Source organism: Seriola lalandi, unplaced genomic scaffold (assembly GCF_002814215.2).
Source record: "Seriola lalandi dorsalis isolate HSWRI2012SDOR001 ecotype SW California unplaced genomic scaffold, Sedor1 jcf7180002052129, whole genome shotgun sequence".
In the NCBI taxonomy this organism is placed as follows: Eukaryota; Metazoa; Chordata; class Actinopteri; order Carangiformes; family Carangidae; genus Seriola; species Seriola lalandi.
In genome coordinates, this window is record NW_019522682.1 from 4326 (window position 1) to 21043 (window position 16718).

General features: G+C 41.1%; 1 protein-coding gene across 2 annotated transcripts in view; it reads right to left on the bottom strand.

The window, feature by feature from the left end:
• Positions 1-551: 551 nt before the first annotated feature.
• The window catches only part of LOC111650124 (dihydropyrimidinase-related protein 2), a 39195-nt gene continuing 23028 nt past the window's right edge, over positions 552-16718 (bottom strand). For both annotated transcript variants that reach the window (XM_023399930.2, XM_023399932.2), the window contains 11 exons: positions 15853-16017; positions 15162-15223; positions 12485-12565; positions 12008-12076; positions 10658-10778; positions 10187-10343; positions 9910-10051; positions 9273-9443; positions 6984-7163; positions 6426-6591; positions 552-4861 (listed from right to left, as the gene is read on the bottom strand). In XM_023399930.2, the coding sequence (XP_023255698.1) occupies positions 4770-4861; positions 6426-6591; positions 6984-7163; positions 9273-9443; positions 9910-10051; positions 10187-10343; positions 10658-10778; positions 12008-12076; positions 12485-12565; positions 15162-15223; positions 15853-16017 (1406 nt within the window). In that variant the 3' untranslated portion in view covers positions 552-4769. The remainder of the gene's footprint in view (positions 4862-6425; positions 6592-6983; positions 7164-9272; positions 9444-9909; positions 10052-10186; positions 10344-10657; positions 10779-12007; positions 12077-12484; positions 12566-15161; positions 15224-15852; positions 16018-16718) is intronic.

A 16718-nucleotide genomic window follows, 5' to 3' on the forward strand; every position in this document is an offset into this window, starting at 1 on the left:
ATAGATGTTTTCATTAATGTTTGTTATCAGCTGTGGAGGAGGTGCATCATTCAAGGTGCTCAGATAGAGTAAAGTATGCTCCTGTATTGTTTCCCTGTGCAGTTGCTGTTGTTGCCCTGGTGACATGACAAGCAAGGTTAATAGCCCAGAATTAAACACCTATCGTATCTGCTACGGAGTTATCACATCACGATTGTTTCTGTGGCCTTCACTGTCTTTCAGTGAGCTTTCAGCCAGCATGTAACATACGCCATCTCAACTGAGCAGACAATGGTGTTTTCAGTCACCAGTAAGTGGACATCTAGATAGATAGATAGATAGATAGATAGATAGATAGATAGATAGATAGATAGATAGATAGCCTAATTTGTATGTGTACTACAACTCGTCTAAACTACACTGCATTTCTTTCAAAAGTAAATGGTCCAAACCGGGTATCAACTTTACCTTATACTTTAGTCTGACCTTTTTTCTTATGTTATGTCTGTGTGTCTATAATTCATGATTTACAGACAGCCCTTGACATAAAACATAAAACTCAGAAACACAGATTCAGTTTTTTCTTTTTTTTTTTTATTTCTTTGAAGTCCTTGTTGTTTTTTTTTCTTTTCTTTTTTTTTACATCACCATCCATGGGATTTGACACTTTTTCCATAGTGAGCAAGCATCCCAGAAACCCCACAGCCACCAAGACGAATACCATCACACAGTTTCACTTTCACAAAGGGGAAAGGCTTACAGAGGGGGACGAATGGGTTCAGGGGGCAAGAAGGTGTTCAACAGCATCAACAACCTCAGAACGGACGGAAGCTCCTCTCAGTCTGCAGCACATAGTGTACATACTCATATATCATTAGCATAATATGGCATAGAAAAAGCATCCAAGCTGACAGAGCATTCTAGGAGTATAAGTGTGCGTGTGCGTGTGTGTGTGTGTACGTGCGTGTGTGTGTAGGTGTGTGTGTGTGTGTGTGTGTGTGAAAACTGAGGAGGCATGGGACACAGCATGGATGCCAGCGTTGACAGCTGGTTTTTAATATCCAAGTCAATTCTTCAGGCATGGGTGCTGCATCACAGCAACGGCTGTTTGCTGTTCAGCGTGTGTGTGTGTGTGTGACTGCGTGAGTGAGTGAGTGCAAGTGAGTGTGTGTGTGTGTGTGTGTGTGTGTGTGTTTGTTACCACCACAATGTGCAGTGTGCTTTCAACTCCAACAGATTCTTTTTAAGCAGTAGAGGACTCTGGGTTCCACACAGCTCAGCACAGGATTATGTAGAAATGCTGCAGCACTGTCAAAGACTAATTATAAAAATGTGTGTGACTATGTGTGTGTGTGTGTGTGTGTGTGTGTGTGTGTGTGTGTGTGTGTGTGTGTGTGTGTGTGTGTCTGCAAAGCTGTACTAATAGCACCAGGTCAGGACAGGTTGCTAATGGCAACCTGCAATCTGACAAGCGTTGCCATGACAAACAAAAAGCAGAACCCCGACAGAGTGGAGGGGTCTGTCTCCACGGCAACAGCCAGAAACAACGAAAGTGCCAGAGAGGGAGAGAGGGAGAGAGTGAAAGGAGGAGAAAGGGAGATACAGACAAACTGAAAGGGAGGCATTGAAAAAATACAAGAAGTGTACTTTTACTCTCAGTTGAGCGACACTTGCTGCCAAAGTAAGTGTTTGAGGACGTCACCCCACCTCACCCATCTACACTCCCGCCTAAAGTAATGCTGTAATAGCAGTGAGTAATATAGCATCCACAAAGAGGAAACTGTAGACCACAGTGAGTGAAGGAAAGTCAATCCAGACGGGGTAAAATTCCTCACTCCTGACTTACAGAAACCTTGTTATGTATGTATGTGTAAGTTGCCATGGAGATCGAGTTTCCATTTCCCACTCCTATCTCATCTCATCTCTGAATGCTTCAGAGGCATACATTTGTTACATCCCTCTCCCCCTGCTTTGGATTCTTTAAATACATATACCATTCGTAACGCTGACGGACTTTGCCTTCTATAGGCTTCCAGTTCGATCAGGGGAGGAGGAAGCCTGGATAACTGGGGTTGAAAGCACAAACACAGAGATGGTGTAACTTTGTATATATATATGTAATGTATGAGTGCGAGTCAGGGGCCAGCTGCATAAAGACAGACTTGAATTTCATTTTAAGACAGACTTGTTTTGACACAAAAAGACAAGACGGGTTTAGAGCAAATTGCCAAGTGCACAGCGTGCTGTGGGCAGGGCCGAAGCTCCGGAGGACGCTGAGGTCGTGTCCTCAGTATATTTGAATTTGGGGGTTTTAATCTCCTGGTGTGAGGTAAAAATGTAATGTTTAATATTTTGTGCCTATTCACACATTGGCACAAACGTGTTTATACAAGTGACTGACTTGAATATAAGTTAAAATAAAAGTAAAAATTATAAATGATAGAGCTGACTAGAAACTGGGAGGATTAAGTTTCAAAAACATTACAGTTTTTGTGTTTGGTCAAAATTATCATCGCTGGGAGCAACTGGACCCTGAAGTTAGTATATGTCAAATCCTGACCATGGGTGTGGGTGAATAAGATAACTGGCAGATGAAAAAAGAATAATACAAGACCTGTGACACTGCTTGCTAACGAAAACTAAAGCTATTCCTCAGTTACAAGCAAACATATCGTAACCATCAGCTTTCTAATAAGTTTGTATTGATGTCTTAATCAGACGAGTCTAAGTGAGGAGTTTAAGCTCAGTCTAAATCTTAGACTATTCTTAATCCACATTTATGTAACTGGCCCCTGGTTGTGTCCATGTCAGGCTGAGCCTGTTGCTCCATGTTGAGTCATGGGGAAGGAAAAGGCTGCAGAAAGATTGTGACTGGAGGCCAAGACCTCGTTGACATAAGAGGGAACACAGGAAATCAGTTGCTTGGCTTAATGAAAGCCAGATCATGCAAGAAACAAAAAAAAAAAAAAAAAAAAAAAAAAAAAAGGAACAAGAACGTATGAGCGTCCAGCACAGCCTGCAGCAACATCAAGTCCACAACAGTAAAGAGTGCTGTACAGGAGCCTGCTGTGTGTGTCCCATCCCTCACACATCAACACTGCACACTAGTCAGAAGTACATTAGCTCATGTCTACTTTCAAGCGTAAATCAATAGTGCTCAGCCCTCAGGCACCTAGATACAGAATGACACTAAAAAGCAGTTTGACAACAAGTTAAAAACTCTAAAACATTAGAACATTTCAAGATATCGAGCATTTTTCGTCTTTACAGGGGCTCTACCGACAGAATAGGCCCTATGAAAGCGCAAAATCTGGCACCTTTGAATCGGTTAATCCTGGCTATTTTACATCTTTTTATCTTACATCCTTCACTTACCTCAATAAGAATAACAAAACAAGAAAAAATTCAAACTATCAGTACAACTTCTGTGGGTTCAGGCACATAAAGAGTAGAAAGGAAAGAGGGATTTTTGATGAGTATAAAACAGTCACATTTGGAGGAGGAGAAACATTCTGAATGTAAATGCACTGGTTGGTGACGGACGTTTATCAGATGCTTCAACAGCTGTCAATTGAAAGATTTGGACTGTTATGATTCACAGGAATGCAAACAAACTGGAAATTATGTAGCTGCGTAGTGAATGGCACCTTCCCTGCACTTCTAAAATGTTCTCTAAAAGGACGGCGTTAAAGAAGCAATAAGGCAAGGAAAGGTTGAGTTTGACGTGACAGCGTATACAACTTTCTCTTTCCTCCCTGTATCTTTCCTTCAATCCTCCCACTTAACGACGGCCGAACGCTCAGAGATGAGGAATAAAGCTCTATTTACTACCTGCCAAAGCTCCCTCTGCTGCACAAGACTTTTTTTTTTTCCCGCCAACTCACAAGCTGAAAGGCAGCTGCCAAATATGGAATATGTTTTCTTACTTCTGTACCTTAGCTAAGCCACAGGCGGAAAAACACGAGATGAGAGCCAGAGCAGCGAGAGTCTATGGCTCTAATGTAACATTGCTGTTGTTGCTCAATTTTTTTAAATCTTGAGGCCAAATTCCCGGCAAATAATCAATTAGATATTGATCGTAGCGGTGTGTGTGACAGATGGCGATGTATTGGAAAGCGAAGCGATTGAGATGCAACATAATACAAATCACAGATCGTCAACAGCTTGAAGGAAGTATTAGATTCTTGTCGGTTGAATAAACTGTAAGACTATTCAATTTCAAGCAACCTACTGTTTTGGCCTATTTAAAACCAAAATTAGAAAATAACAATACTGGTTTTGTACCCATGCTTCATTTAAACTACTTCCAAAATGAAAAGAAAGAATGGAAATACAATGGACATCCTGCATGAAAATTATCCTCTGTATTAATTCAGTTTAGTCTCACTTGACCCCTCTATTAAAACAACAATAAAACGAACATCAAAAGGATACATGGCAGGGACAAAGTACAGTATAAAAAAAACTAAATAATGCTGTCAAAAGTGCTCAAATAAGGAGTGTTTTCATTTTTTCTCTTTTTTCATCATGAGGCAGACTTTTTTTTTTTTTGTTTTTCATTTCTAGCTGTGTCCTCTAGGATCAGGTTTTGGGGAAGAGGAGAGTGGGTACGTGAAAAAGCGGCAGAGGAGGAAGTGAGAGATCGAGGCTGAAGGATGGCCGTGGTCAGGTGCAGCGAAGGGCGGGGAGGCTCCCGGTGTTGTGACGTGTTTTTCTCGACCCTTGAGCTCCTGTTGGCCGTCCTCCCTCATATCTTTGTTTCCTCCTCAGCGGCCGGCGGGGCTGGAGCTCTAACCCAGGCTGGTGATGTTGGCCCTGCCGCCTGGAGGAGCCACGATGCGCTGGGTGTTCCGGCGAGGAACGTTGTCGTCAATCTGAGCACCTGTGTGATCGAATGGAAAGTTGGGTGTTCAAAGTTGTATTCACACAAAGTGAACTAGTATTTCAGTTTTTTGAAGGTTATCTTATAAATTTTCCAAATGCTTCATCGGGCCTTTCCTCACCAGAAACTGGCAGAGAAAAATAATTTTGCACAAGAAGCTTGTTGTGACCCGTGCTAACTAGCTTGCCAATTAAAAACAAAACAGATTTCAGAGCGTGTGATTCACACAGAACTTTTAACTGAGAGGTAAAAAAGTCAATTCTAGTAAGATTATGAATGTAGCTGTATATTGCAGAAAACCACAGCGGCTCACAAGGCACGGATCACATGAAAGACGAAGGCTAATTTTGGGAATCCTTGCCAGCTTATCTATTTGTACTGTAGTCAGTGAAGAAGTGCATAAAACGGCTATCCCTGAAAAATAGGTAAAGCTTGTCAGTCAACCTGCTTCTGTTGACTTTTGCAATACCACTGAGGTTTGAATGTAAATTGGTACAAAAAAAAAAAACAATCAAATGTAAAATGATTCAAACTGTTATAAACTCTTGTAGCAAGCTAACATCCCTCCAAAGTATGATATAATACACTTCATGAATATTCATGCAGATTTTGAAAACCACGTTTACTCATTTCTGTATTCCACTTTTATTACTCATCATCACTTTTCCCTAAAATTCTATAGTAGACGGCGACATATGTGACCTAAGAATAACAGACAAGATATACTGTAGCTCAATGTGTTCAATCATCAGTTCCCATTGTAACTGTAACATTAAGACTAAAAACTCATAAAACAACATCACTAGCTGTAGTGCTAGCTCAGCTAACACCACTGGTAAAGTGATCCTCTCTGATACTGCCTGGGGAGTCAGTCCTGCTGCCAATTTGTCTCAGTGGCAAATTGTGTTACTACAACAACATTACCCCTGGGTGAGCAGAGTTCACTGGAATGAACAGCAGACATCTTGGAGTCCAGTATCCATGGTTAAAATGTGTTTGCAAGTTATGAGCAATTTAAAATTCACATGTCAGAGTTCACCTAAGTTGAACTGTGCATGGATTTCATGTTCAGAGAAACAGAATCGTGTGATTGTGGTGACTCTCTCCAAATGGACTGAATCTGGTGTAAAGTTTCCCTCATGAATGCTGATTGGCCCAGGCCCCAATTTCATGGATGCTGCTCTTTATGCATCTGTTTGCAGTTTGACAATATGGCTGAATGGTCAAGTTTGCCTAGCTCAATTCATCAGTGTATTCAAAGTATTCATGCTTTGTATTTGTTGTAAGCCTAGAATTAACTTTTTTTCACAAACAGGAAAATGGAGTTTTGTTGTGTAATGCGTACATTACAATCTGTAATCTATCAGCCATTTATCTTTAGATATGTAAAGATGTATTTCTCTATTTTTGCGTGGACGTGCTGCTTGATTCCATAAATTATTTAATTAAACAACTATAATTAAAGCTCACTGTTAAGCAGATTTCCACACAGCATGCACAGAAATGAATAAGCCTCAGGGAGTTTGTTTGACTCTGAGCACAGAAGAAAAAAAAAAACACTGACCAGATAGGCTGAATCCAGACTGGTGCAGGTTACGGACTGGCTGGTTGGGCTGCTTGGCAGGTGAGGTCTTGGCAGAAGAGGCGGGAGTCATGGTTTTAGGGGTGACAGACACCTCGCAGACCGGACCGTCATACAGTCCTCTAGGTACACCCCTCAGCTCAGCCAGCTGCAGTTTGGGAAACAAAACACAACAGTCATGGCAGTGAAAACTAACATGGAAATATTCCATCCATCCATCCGTTCCAAGGGGCGGATGCATGCACTTTTATGACCGGTCTCTAACAAGCTGCATCATCCCTCCAGCTTGCCACAAAACAATCATAAATCATTATAAAAACTGCTGAGTGTGCAGAGCAACATTTACGCAAGATGCCCTTTCAACATTGGAAATTCTGATCTTTAACAGCCCTAAAAAAAACAAAAAAAAAAAACAAAGTCCAACAACCACAACCTCACTAGACAAGATTTGTACAAAGTTGACAAGTGGCTATTGAATGGATGATCGATATCAGTATCAATAAAAACACAGATATTAGCAGGAGGACAACAGTACTGTACCCTGCTGCGAGCCTTTATCCTCTTGTACACATAGTCAGGGAAAGGTTTACGGGCCACGTAGCGTCCCGAGCCCTCGGTGGTGTGGAGGTTCCCCTCCTCCAGCACGATCTTGCCCTGGCTGATCACCACCAGAGGCCCGCCGCGCACCTCTGTGCCTTCGAAGATGTTGTACTCCACAGTCTGTAGAGGAGAGCAACGATGCATAAGATGAAAAGAAAAGAACAAACTATCCAACATCCACAAATATGCACAAAAAAAATACGTATACAGTATACGCATCCAAAAGGATCCATCTTCATTCATCAGTCTTTTTTTATAGTACATCAAGTCTATTCATTACTGTGTGATGTAATCTCATAATAAATAAATGAGTAAATTCAGTTTTCGTGGGTCACAAATGCTCAGGTCACATGACGTGAGTATTGATTGAGGTAGAGATGCTCTTGCTGGTTATTATGAGTGACCTTTCATCGGTCTGTAGCTGCTGCTGATAATGGGACTGACCCTAAGACTCTATTACAGGGGAAATCAATTATCTGTGGAAGAGCATAGTGTTGTGTTCAAACAAAAGGCTCCACTACACAAAAACTCCATGTTCAGTCTGTTTACACATGATTTCCTGATGGATGTTTTATAGTCACCACTGTCGGCAACAGAAGAAACAGAATTCTGAAAATAAACTGCCTAAATGATGGATTTTAAAACTCAGAAGATTTCACAACATTATCCATCAGATGTTTCTGTAGATGTTTTAAACATAGAGCTGTGGTGATTTTTTAATTTTGAAGTGGGTTGAACTTGTCTGACAGCTGTGTTTCTGTGATGGTTCATTACATAAATCATCAGAGGAATACCTTCAAAGCAGAGATACAATGATTCATCCTCTCCGGCTGATTTTTCCCTATCATAAGGACGTCGTAACCTCCCTGAAGCACATGCTGTAACTGGGAATGTTGATGCTTTAGTTTGCAGATTTATGGAAATCTCACTCGTGTCTTTATCTGAAAAATTGCCAGAGCAATGTTGATGGACTGCGGTCTGTGTTCACACATGATGCCACCATGTAAAACTGCCAAAATATTTATGGATTAAAGTGCACTTGTGAAAGGAGCTTAACTGATTTAACTCGCACGGAGTTAAAAGTGTTCCATCCGACTTCTAATGCTAACAACGAAAGCAAAGCTAATCGTTTGGGGGGAAACAAGTTCTCAAGCCAGAGAAAAAAGAAGAAGAAGAAGTGGAGTAGTTTAAGTGGTTTGGGTGTTTGGGTGTGTGTGCGTGTGTGTGTATGTTGACCAGTAGGGTGGGGAGGTTGCTGTGTGACCAGCTTGGAAGCTGTACTGTACTGACTGACTGACTTTCTCCTAAAAGCTACTGGAGCTAAAGCTGAGGTCATGGCAATCTGGTAGACTCCGAAAGCCTGAAATGAGATCACCAGTAGGCCGGGCTATCCTGTGACACACACACACACACACACACACACACACACACACACACACACACACACACACACACACACACATAAACACTCCAAATGAGCAATTTCTCCCATGAACATTAGTCCATCATTTTCTGACCAAGTGGAATAAAAAGAAACCAAAGAACATGACGGGAAGAACATATGCAGCAACAGTCACTCTGTTTCTCTTGCACACACATACACACACACACATACAAGAATACACGGTGATCTGCCTGCTAACAATCAGAAATGATGTGTTCCAGCTCTCTGGAAGATTTTAAGGATGACATCATTCCCTTGACGCTGTGTGAGGCCCACACCCTGTTCAGCAGTCAGGCGGCCATAAAACCCGAGCCATCCCTTACAACGAAGAAGTGGACCAATAAACCAGTTCCTCTGGCTGCCATCAATTACATTCACTGAATTATTATCGTTATTATTATAAATCTTTTTCACATAATATAATGTTTTGTGAAAATGTATTTAATGTAGAATCACAACCTCGCTTGGTATTTCTAAAAAAAATGTGACTCTTTTTTACATTTACTTTTAACTTGAGTTATGTTACCCCCATGGCTTCCATCTTTACATTATATGGCTAAAAGTATGCGACACCCCAGTGCATACTTTTGTGTAATTTGTCTGGGTTGATTTGTGAATGCTTCTCACTTTAGCAGCCCCGGTGGAGATATGAAAAAGACACTGCGGTGGACAGAGAACTCATAAAAAATTATACACATTGCGGCTGCAACATTCGAAGACATGAGGCCTCACTTGTACTGAGGTGTTAACGTTATCGGCTATGTGTTTATGGGTGAAGATCGTACCGAGTTGTGGCTCTTGGCGGAGATGATCTTCGTGGCGTCTGGGTCCCACAGCACCAGATCGGCATCTGAGCCCACAGCGATACGACCCTTGCGGGGGTACAGGTTGAAGATCTTGGCGGCGTTGGTGCTGGTCACTGCCACGAACTGGTTCTCATCCATCTTACCTGTCACCTGAGATGCATCAGAGCTGAGTGTGAGAGTGGTGCAGGATTTTCAGTCTTTTTTTTTTTTTTTATCTGGTCTTCTCTCTGCCATTCATTTCCTTGCATGTTTAGTCAGTCATTCTTGCACAGTGTGGATGAATGTGTGTTTCACTGTTACATGATTTTGCTTATGTGTGTTGTTTTATCCACACACCTTTTCCCTTCTTCTTGCCTGTGTTTTGCTTTGGGTGCATGGATGTAAACTCTTAGCGCTGTTACATCAGTTTTGCATCAATGTGATGAAGTGTCTCGATTTGTGAGGTCTTTAATTCACTGGATAAACCAAAAACAGCCTGGTTACTTTATTCTCAGTTGACTTTCCATAAGCTTTACTATATTATGATATACTGTAAATAGATATCATGATATAAAAGTGATTTTATCCATATTGCCCACCGAGCTCACACTACGCCTAAAAATATAAATATACGTACCACACATTTGTCCCAGATGATGGACATCCTCTCCTCAGTGCCATTTACACCCTCGGGAATCAAGCTGAAGTCATCTTTGCCCACAGCACGCTGGGCAGTGTTGAAGGGACAGTGTGCACTTCCTGTCACCTGCAGGTCACCACTATAATAGAAGGTCACGGGGTGGGAAAGAAAATAGAGAGGACGCGATGTTGATTGTAATGATTAGAGAAAATAACTGACATAAAGCTGAAGTATTTTCATTATGACATTTTGATTGTCTGGATCATCCTCTCACCAGGAGAGCAGGGAGTTGAGATAGTCTGGTGTGGTGGGGTCAGGGCTCAGGGGAGGAGAGGTGACGTAGGCGGCTGCTTTGGCCCAGTTCTTGCTCCAATAGTGTGAACCGTCTGTTCCCAGGCTCGCAGTGATTGGCTCTCCGTAGACCACAGTGCCTGAAAGTTCAGTCCCACTATAACACCAGGTACTACGCTCCTACTTTGCTACTTGCATGTCATGTGGACTGTTGAATGTTTCCAGTGCTGTTCATTCATACACATGCTCTACTGTTTTTCTGTAAAATCTACTGTATGAAAACACTTGATTGGAATTTAGCATTAAATGTCATTTTAACTGAGTAGGTGTTTTCTTGTCCAAACCCTAAATATAATTGTAGAAATCCACAAGTAAAGCATTTAGGTCAGTGTCAGTGAGAAGGAAAGGCAGGAAATGTTGATTTAATTGGCACAAGATCAGACAAATCTCTCACCCCTCTTCCTAGCCTGAGCGATGACATCAGCAGCGCTTTTGCTCATCACCTTGGTGACATACAGAGGGCAGTTGGTCTGATTGGCCACAGTCACCGAGCGGTTTACAGCCTCCGCCTCCACCTGAGGGAGAGAGAAGCGACAGAAAAACTTTTCTTTATCCTCACTCGCTGAGAAGTCCTGCGTCATGCTCGTCTCACTAATGACCACCACATGTTTTACAAATTTAATTTGATCATGTGAAGATATAAAACTCAGGGGTTTTGTTTGATGACAGATAAGATAAATTCATGGCAATTTATGATGTGTTTTGGTCTGTGCTGGACTCAGTCTTCACGCAACCTGGACAGATTATACATTGTTTGAAAGCTCTAAGTCTCTTGATTCTGTTTGTGCAAAGCATTTTAGAATCCCCATATCACTACAACACAGAACTACACACAGAACCTATTCAGACTTCTGGCTATCTATGGCTGCAAAGTGTTTTCCACAGAGAAGGCACTGGGCTACTTCACTTTTTTATGCCAAAAAATACTGGCAAGGCAAAAAAACATGTCTACCATGTTTGTGCCTCTGTAACTGCAAACACAAAAATACGTTTTAAAAATGAAATAACAGTAAAGATAAAGAGTAGCTAAAAGCTGAATCAGTGAGCTTAGAGGTGCTGGTAGGTGGATTTTGTTACTTTGTAGCCAGGCTAGCTGTTTCCCCTTGTTTACAGTCTTTTTCGCTAAGCTAAGCTAACCGGCTGCGGGTTGTAGCTTCACTTTTATTATACAGACACAAGAGTGATATCAGTGTTCTCGTCTCATTGTCGGCAAGAAAGCAAAGACATGTATTTCCCTTCCACAGCAACAAAACTAACGTGCAACACTTAGGAACCATGGCAACTTGTTTTGACAAATGAAATAGCAGGATTGTGAGCTGTCATTGATCATCTTGTCTGTTTTGGATTATTTCTCTTCTTTTTATTTCACTTTCATGATGTCCCTTTGCTCACATTTTTGACAGATGTTTTAAATCACCACTCAATAAATCAATTCTATCACCATTCTCTAAAGCAATTTATTGCTCCGTAGTGAGAACCCATTCAGTATTTGTCCTTACTTCATATAAAAAATTTGTTCATAGTAAAAAGAAGGAAAAATTCAAGAGGAAAAAAATTTGGTTTAGCAAAAAACACAGCTGCAATAAATATATCATACTTCAAATTTCATTCAGTGTTCACATGTAAGGTCACATCCTCTTGTAGCAGGAATGAATGGATTTGTCACTTCTCAGTCAAACCAGCTTTTCACCCTAAAATCCAAACGGGGCAGTCCATATCCACCGTGCTGAAACTCTTGTCTCACCTCCTCGGGATGGCTCAGCACGTGTCCTTCAGGCCCAGTGATCCCCTGCTCCAGGATCCTGCGCTGCTCCTAAACACACACACAGACACACAGATGAACACACACACACAAACAAGCCACCGTGGAAATGAAAGATATTGAGTCATGTGCAGGTGCATGCATGTTCCTCATGACCAGCCTTGGCAGTGAAAAACAAAGCATGGCCATGACCTCCATGAATATTCATCCTCATCTGTTGGCTATTAAGAGCTGAGTATTGAACATTTCATCATTTATGTGGAGAAAAATTATGTGTCACGGCTTAAACAGGGTTTTATAAGCACAGAGAGGATTGTCAGCCTCTGTGCTCCATGTGCTGGTGTTGAGCAATGCCTTGTTGAGACACAATTTTTAATCCCTTTTGTTGCCAGTTTTAAGAGCAACATCCAGCATACTGTTCCTCCAGATCCCAGCAGATTGTGGACTGAAGTGTCGTACCTCAGCTACGATGTCTCCATTCTCAGCGTGCACCTGGGCGATGGCTCCCAGATCGCGGATCACACTGAACACCTCGTACACCTGCAGCAAATAGACACAGTTATGATTTTGAAGGTGCATATGCAACTTTCTTTACTGGCAACTCAAGTCTAGAATTATCCTCCTTATATCTCATGTTATACACCTTGTGAGTAATGCCTGAGCTTTGGTGTGAAAAACAGACATAATCCAGTTTTTTCTTTCATATCTGACATGTATGGGTGATGTACTTTTTTCAAAAGTGCTTTTAGTCATTAGGTCATCTGAATGAATACTTGACTAATCAGACCATGGAAAGGTCTATATTTAGTCCTGCCAAGACTGTGTTTACACATAGACAGATATGGTCCCTTCATGAAAAAGCACGAATGGTGTGATCTTTTTCTTCTGACTGACAATAAAAATACAGAATATCTTGACCATGTCTTCCTGTAGTGGTAATTAAAGGTATTTTAAAAACACAAACACAAGGTCAGACATCAACAAGTTATCAGTAAAAACACTGTTTATCGCTTTGATATGATTTTTCGCCAAGCTAGCCACATGGCTGTAGGGATGGCACTAACACATCGCAAAACCACTGGCTGGATTGCCATGAAATTATAAATACAGATTCATGGTCTCCTGAAGATGAATCCTAATGACTTTAGTGATCACTTGACCTTTTCTCTACTGCTGCCATGAGTTTGACATTTGAGGCTCTGAGTAAAATGTCTCAGCAACTGTTGGATGGATGCATTAAAAATATAAAGATATCCTCATGATGAACTGTAATAATTTTGGTGATTCCTTCATTTTTCATGTAGCGCCATCACCAGGTCAAAATTTTTAATTTGTCCAATAATTAACCTGCAAAACGAACAACAGCCAGCCTCAGTGCTGTAATTTGTGTTTGGTGATAATTAGCAAAGATTAGCATGCCCACAGGCTAAACTAAGATTAAGAACACGGTTAGCATAATGCTCACAAAGCTAACAAACATAGCTGTAGGCTCCAGTCATCGTTGTGCTGTCACTTCACTATACTGACAAAATATTACTTACTTATCTTATTATTTGTGTCTAAAAAAGTCATTGAGCAAAATGAGCCAAGCTAAGTTAAACTTTTTAACGTATTTCTATGAGACTTGCATGTTCTTTGACTCTGATGGAGCTGTTCACAACTCTCTGATATGTTGTCCTAAACAGTTACATGATATGTGAACTCTGAGGCTGCAACTAATAACTTTTTCATTATTAAATAAAGTCATTAATTTCCCATGGCCGAGGTGACGTCTTAAAATTGTTTGTTTTGTGGAAGTAACAGTCCAAACCCCAAAGATGATCGATTTACAATCATATAAAACAGAGGAAAGCAGCAAATCTGCACATGTGAGAAGCTAGAGCCAGCTGACATTTTCCTTTGAAAAATTACTTTAAAGACCATCGATCGGTCTGAAAAGCTGTCAATATATTTTCGGTCATTTCACCTATCAGGACGTCAACTGCTCATTTTGGCAAAGATATGCTTTTCCAGTATCAGAAATGAATAATGGAGACTGCAGTTACAATCAGACCTACTGTGTTCAGCCCAAAAACATGATGTATGACAATAATAACAACCTTAATGACTCCAAATCTGCTGTGAAATGAAACACTGGTCCAGAATTACAAACAGTATGCGAGTCTCCCACACTCTGATTGTTTAACCGATAAGATGACTTCACAGACTGAAGGAAAACTGACGTGTTGAATGAGTCATCATCTCCCGGCTGCCAAACATGCCACAATAAAGAGCCATCAAAGTTTGACATGGGAGAGAGAATGATAAACTCTGGCTGCACCGGCGTGCAAAACATTCCTCGCACAGGTGCAAGGACCAACACAGATCTGTTTCAACACAGCTTTCAAGTGGGATCAATTCATTTTAACCATGACTCAGAGAGACACTCAGATGGAGATGTGGCTTTCATTATCTGCTAAGTCTTTCAAGAGAAACACACAGATAACCAGTGTGAAATGACACCTCGCCAAGACAAACAGACTGCAACTGTAACTCACACTGCAGGACGAGTGCGAGAGCCAAAAGCAAGACTGAGATATGACTTTATTATATTATAATCACAGACTTATTGTAGGCTACCAATCTTTGTCTCTGCTTCTTCAAGTTAGAACTTCATGCCACTGAACAGTGTGTTGCCAGATAAAACAGATGCAAATATAAACGTGGTGAAGATCTTGGCAGGCTGAAAATAATATCTCAAATAATTTTTTTTTTTCATTTTACCACTTTAACTCCTCTTGCTAAGCTTTCAGTCTGGAATAATACACAAGTTATGATTTAGATGCTGTGTTGGCTAATCCAATTAATGCTGCTACAGTAAACATCTTTGTCCCATTAACACTGATGATAATGATGACCATGAGGCAAATTGTGCAGTATTGTATTTTTATGGATTTATGTGCAGCAGCAGGTTTCATGTTAACAGACAAATCCAGTTTAATTAGATTTACTGAAGGAGAAGCTGCACCTCAACAAGGCCACGTGATGTCATTGAGTTTCATTAAAAATGGACCCTGGGACTTAAGATGCTGTATTTGATTCCTCTGTAAAACATATTGCATGACAGAATGAAATGCGAGAAGAGGGGAAGCCCCACCTGAGCGTCAGTAAGCTGGAAAACATCTTTGTAAGCCAGGTAGACCAGGAAAGAGTTGACACCTAAAAAAAAAAAAGATGTCAATGTAAAAACTGTAAGGGAAAGGTAAGTTTGAAGCAGAAAGTGAAAATGTTTTTTTTTTATTTTTTTTTTACAATATGCCAAGCTGACTGTGAAGCTGTAAACAGACTGACTGAAATGATGGTCTCACTATGAGCTGAAAATGCTGTTAAAGCTGCAAACTATTCCCAAGGTGGCACTGCAACAGAGAAGCTTCCCATCTCCCCCAAGAGCCAGATTTGTACAAAAACAAAACTGTGTATGGTGTAACTGCTACTTGTTGTTGTCTTTGTATTGTGAGTTGTAGTGAACATTGTAGCCTCTAGAGGCCGCTAGTGAGGCTTTTTACTCTTGTTTGTCTCTTGTTAATCTGTTTTTCCTCCTAAAATTAGATTTGTTGATAGTAAAAATTCTTAATTCTTAAACATAAGTGTGTCACATGCAATTTACTGCAAACAGGTTTCATGACTGATGGGAACTGATAGTAAATGTTTTCAAAACTCTGTCGCCGCCAGAACAAAGTGACCAAGGTTCTACTTAAAGCAGCTGGAGTCCAAAAAGCATGAGTCCAACATATTGAGTAAACTGTGTGAGAAACTGTGATGTGACTTTGTGTTGGGTGTGGTCGCACCGTGATCCTTCACGAGCGTCTCCATCTCTTCCTGGATGCCCTTGTGCCACTCGCTGATGTCGATGTGCAGCGAGTAGTCGCAGCAGGACTTACTGTCGGCCCACTCGCGCCACTGCTCGAAGGCTGAGATGAGGCTGATGCCGGGCTCAGGTACCACATGGTCAACTGGACACACACACACACACACACACACACAAAAACATGGATTGTTAAACACAAACCAGGTGATTCAGACCCTGTGATCTTATATTTGATATTATTTGTCATCCAGATCTACTGATGTTGAGTCCAGCCTCAAATGCGACTGATTCACACTTGGCAGCCGCTTCAGTTCCAAATTAGTCTCAAGTGACTACTTGTGAAGCGTATTGATCTTTGAAAACAACCAGATACATGACTCCTGTCTCTATTCAAACCAGAGGCTGCACTCAAAGTACAAACAACCTCAGTTTTTGGTTTCCATCCAAAGACTAATTTACATCTGAAGTTGTTACTTCTCTGACACATACATACATTTGACCGCAAATCATGGCTCATATCTACCTAAATGGCCTATTTATATTTGTTGATATTTGTTTCCTCAGGCGGCAAATGTGACTGTCGCTTGGCAAGAGCTTCGTCCATTGTTGCATTTACAAGATAAGAAGTTATAATACGCCCTCTGAGCAGGGCTATGTCTTCAGAGCATATCTGAGGCTTCAGTGAGTCGCTATCGGAAAGTGACGAGACGGGCTAGGGCTAGCTAGTTAGCGTGCTAACTTCAATAGAAGCGAAGACTTGACAGAGACAAGCGTCAACATTGGTGTTACTTTCCACCACTGGAGACAGCTCTTAGTGAGTAAAAGAATGAAGTTTGATGCTGAACT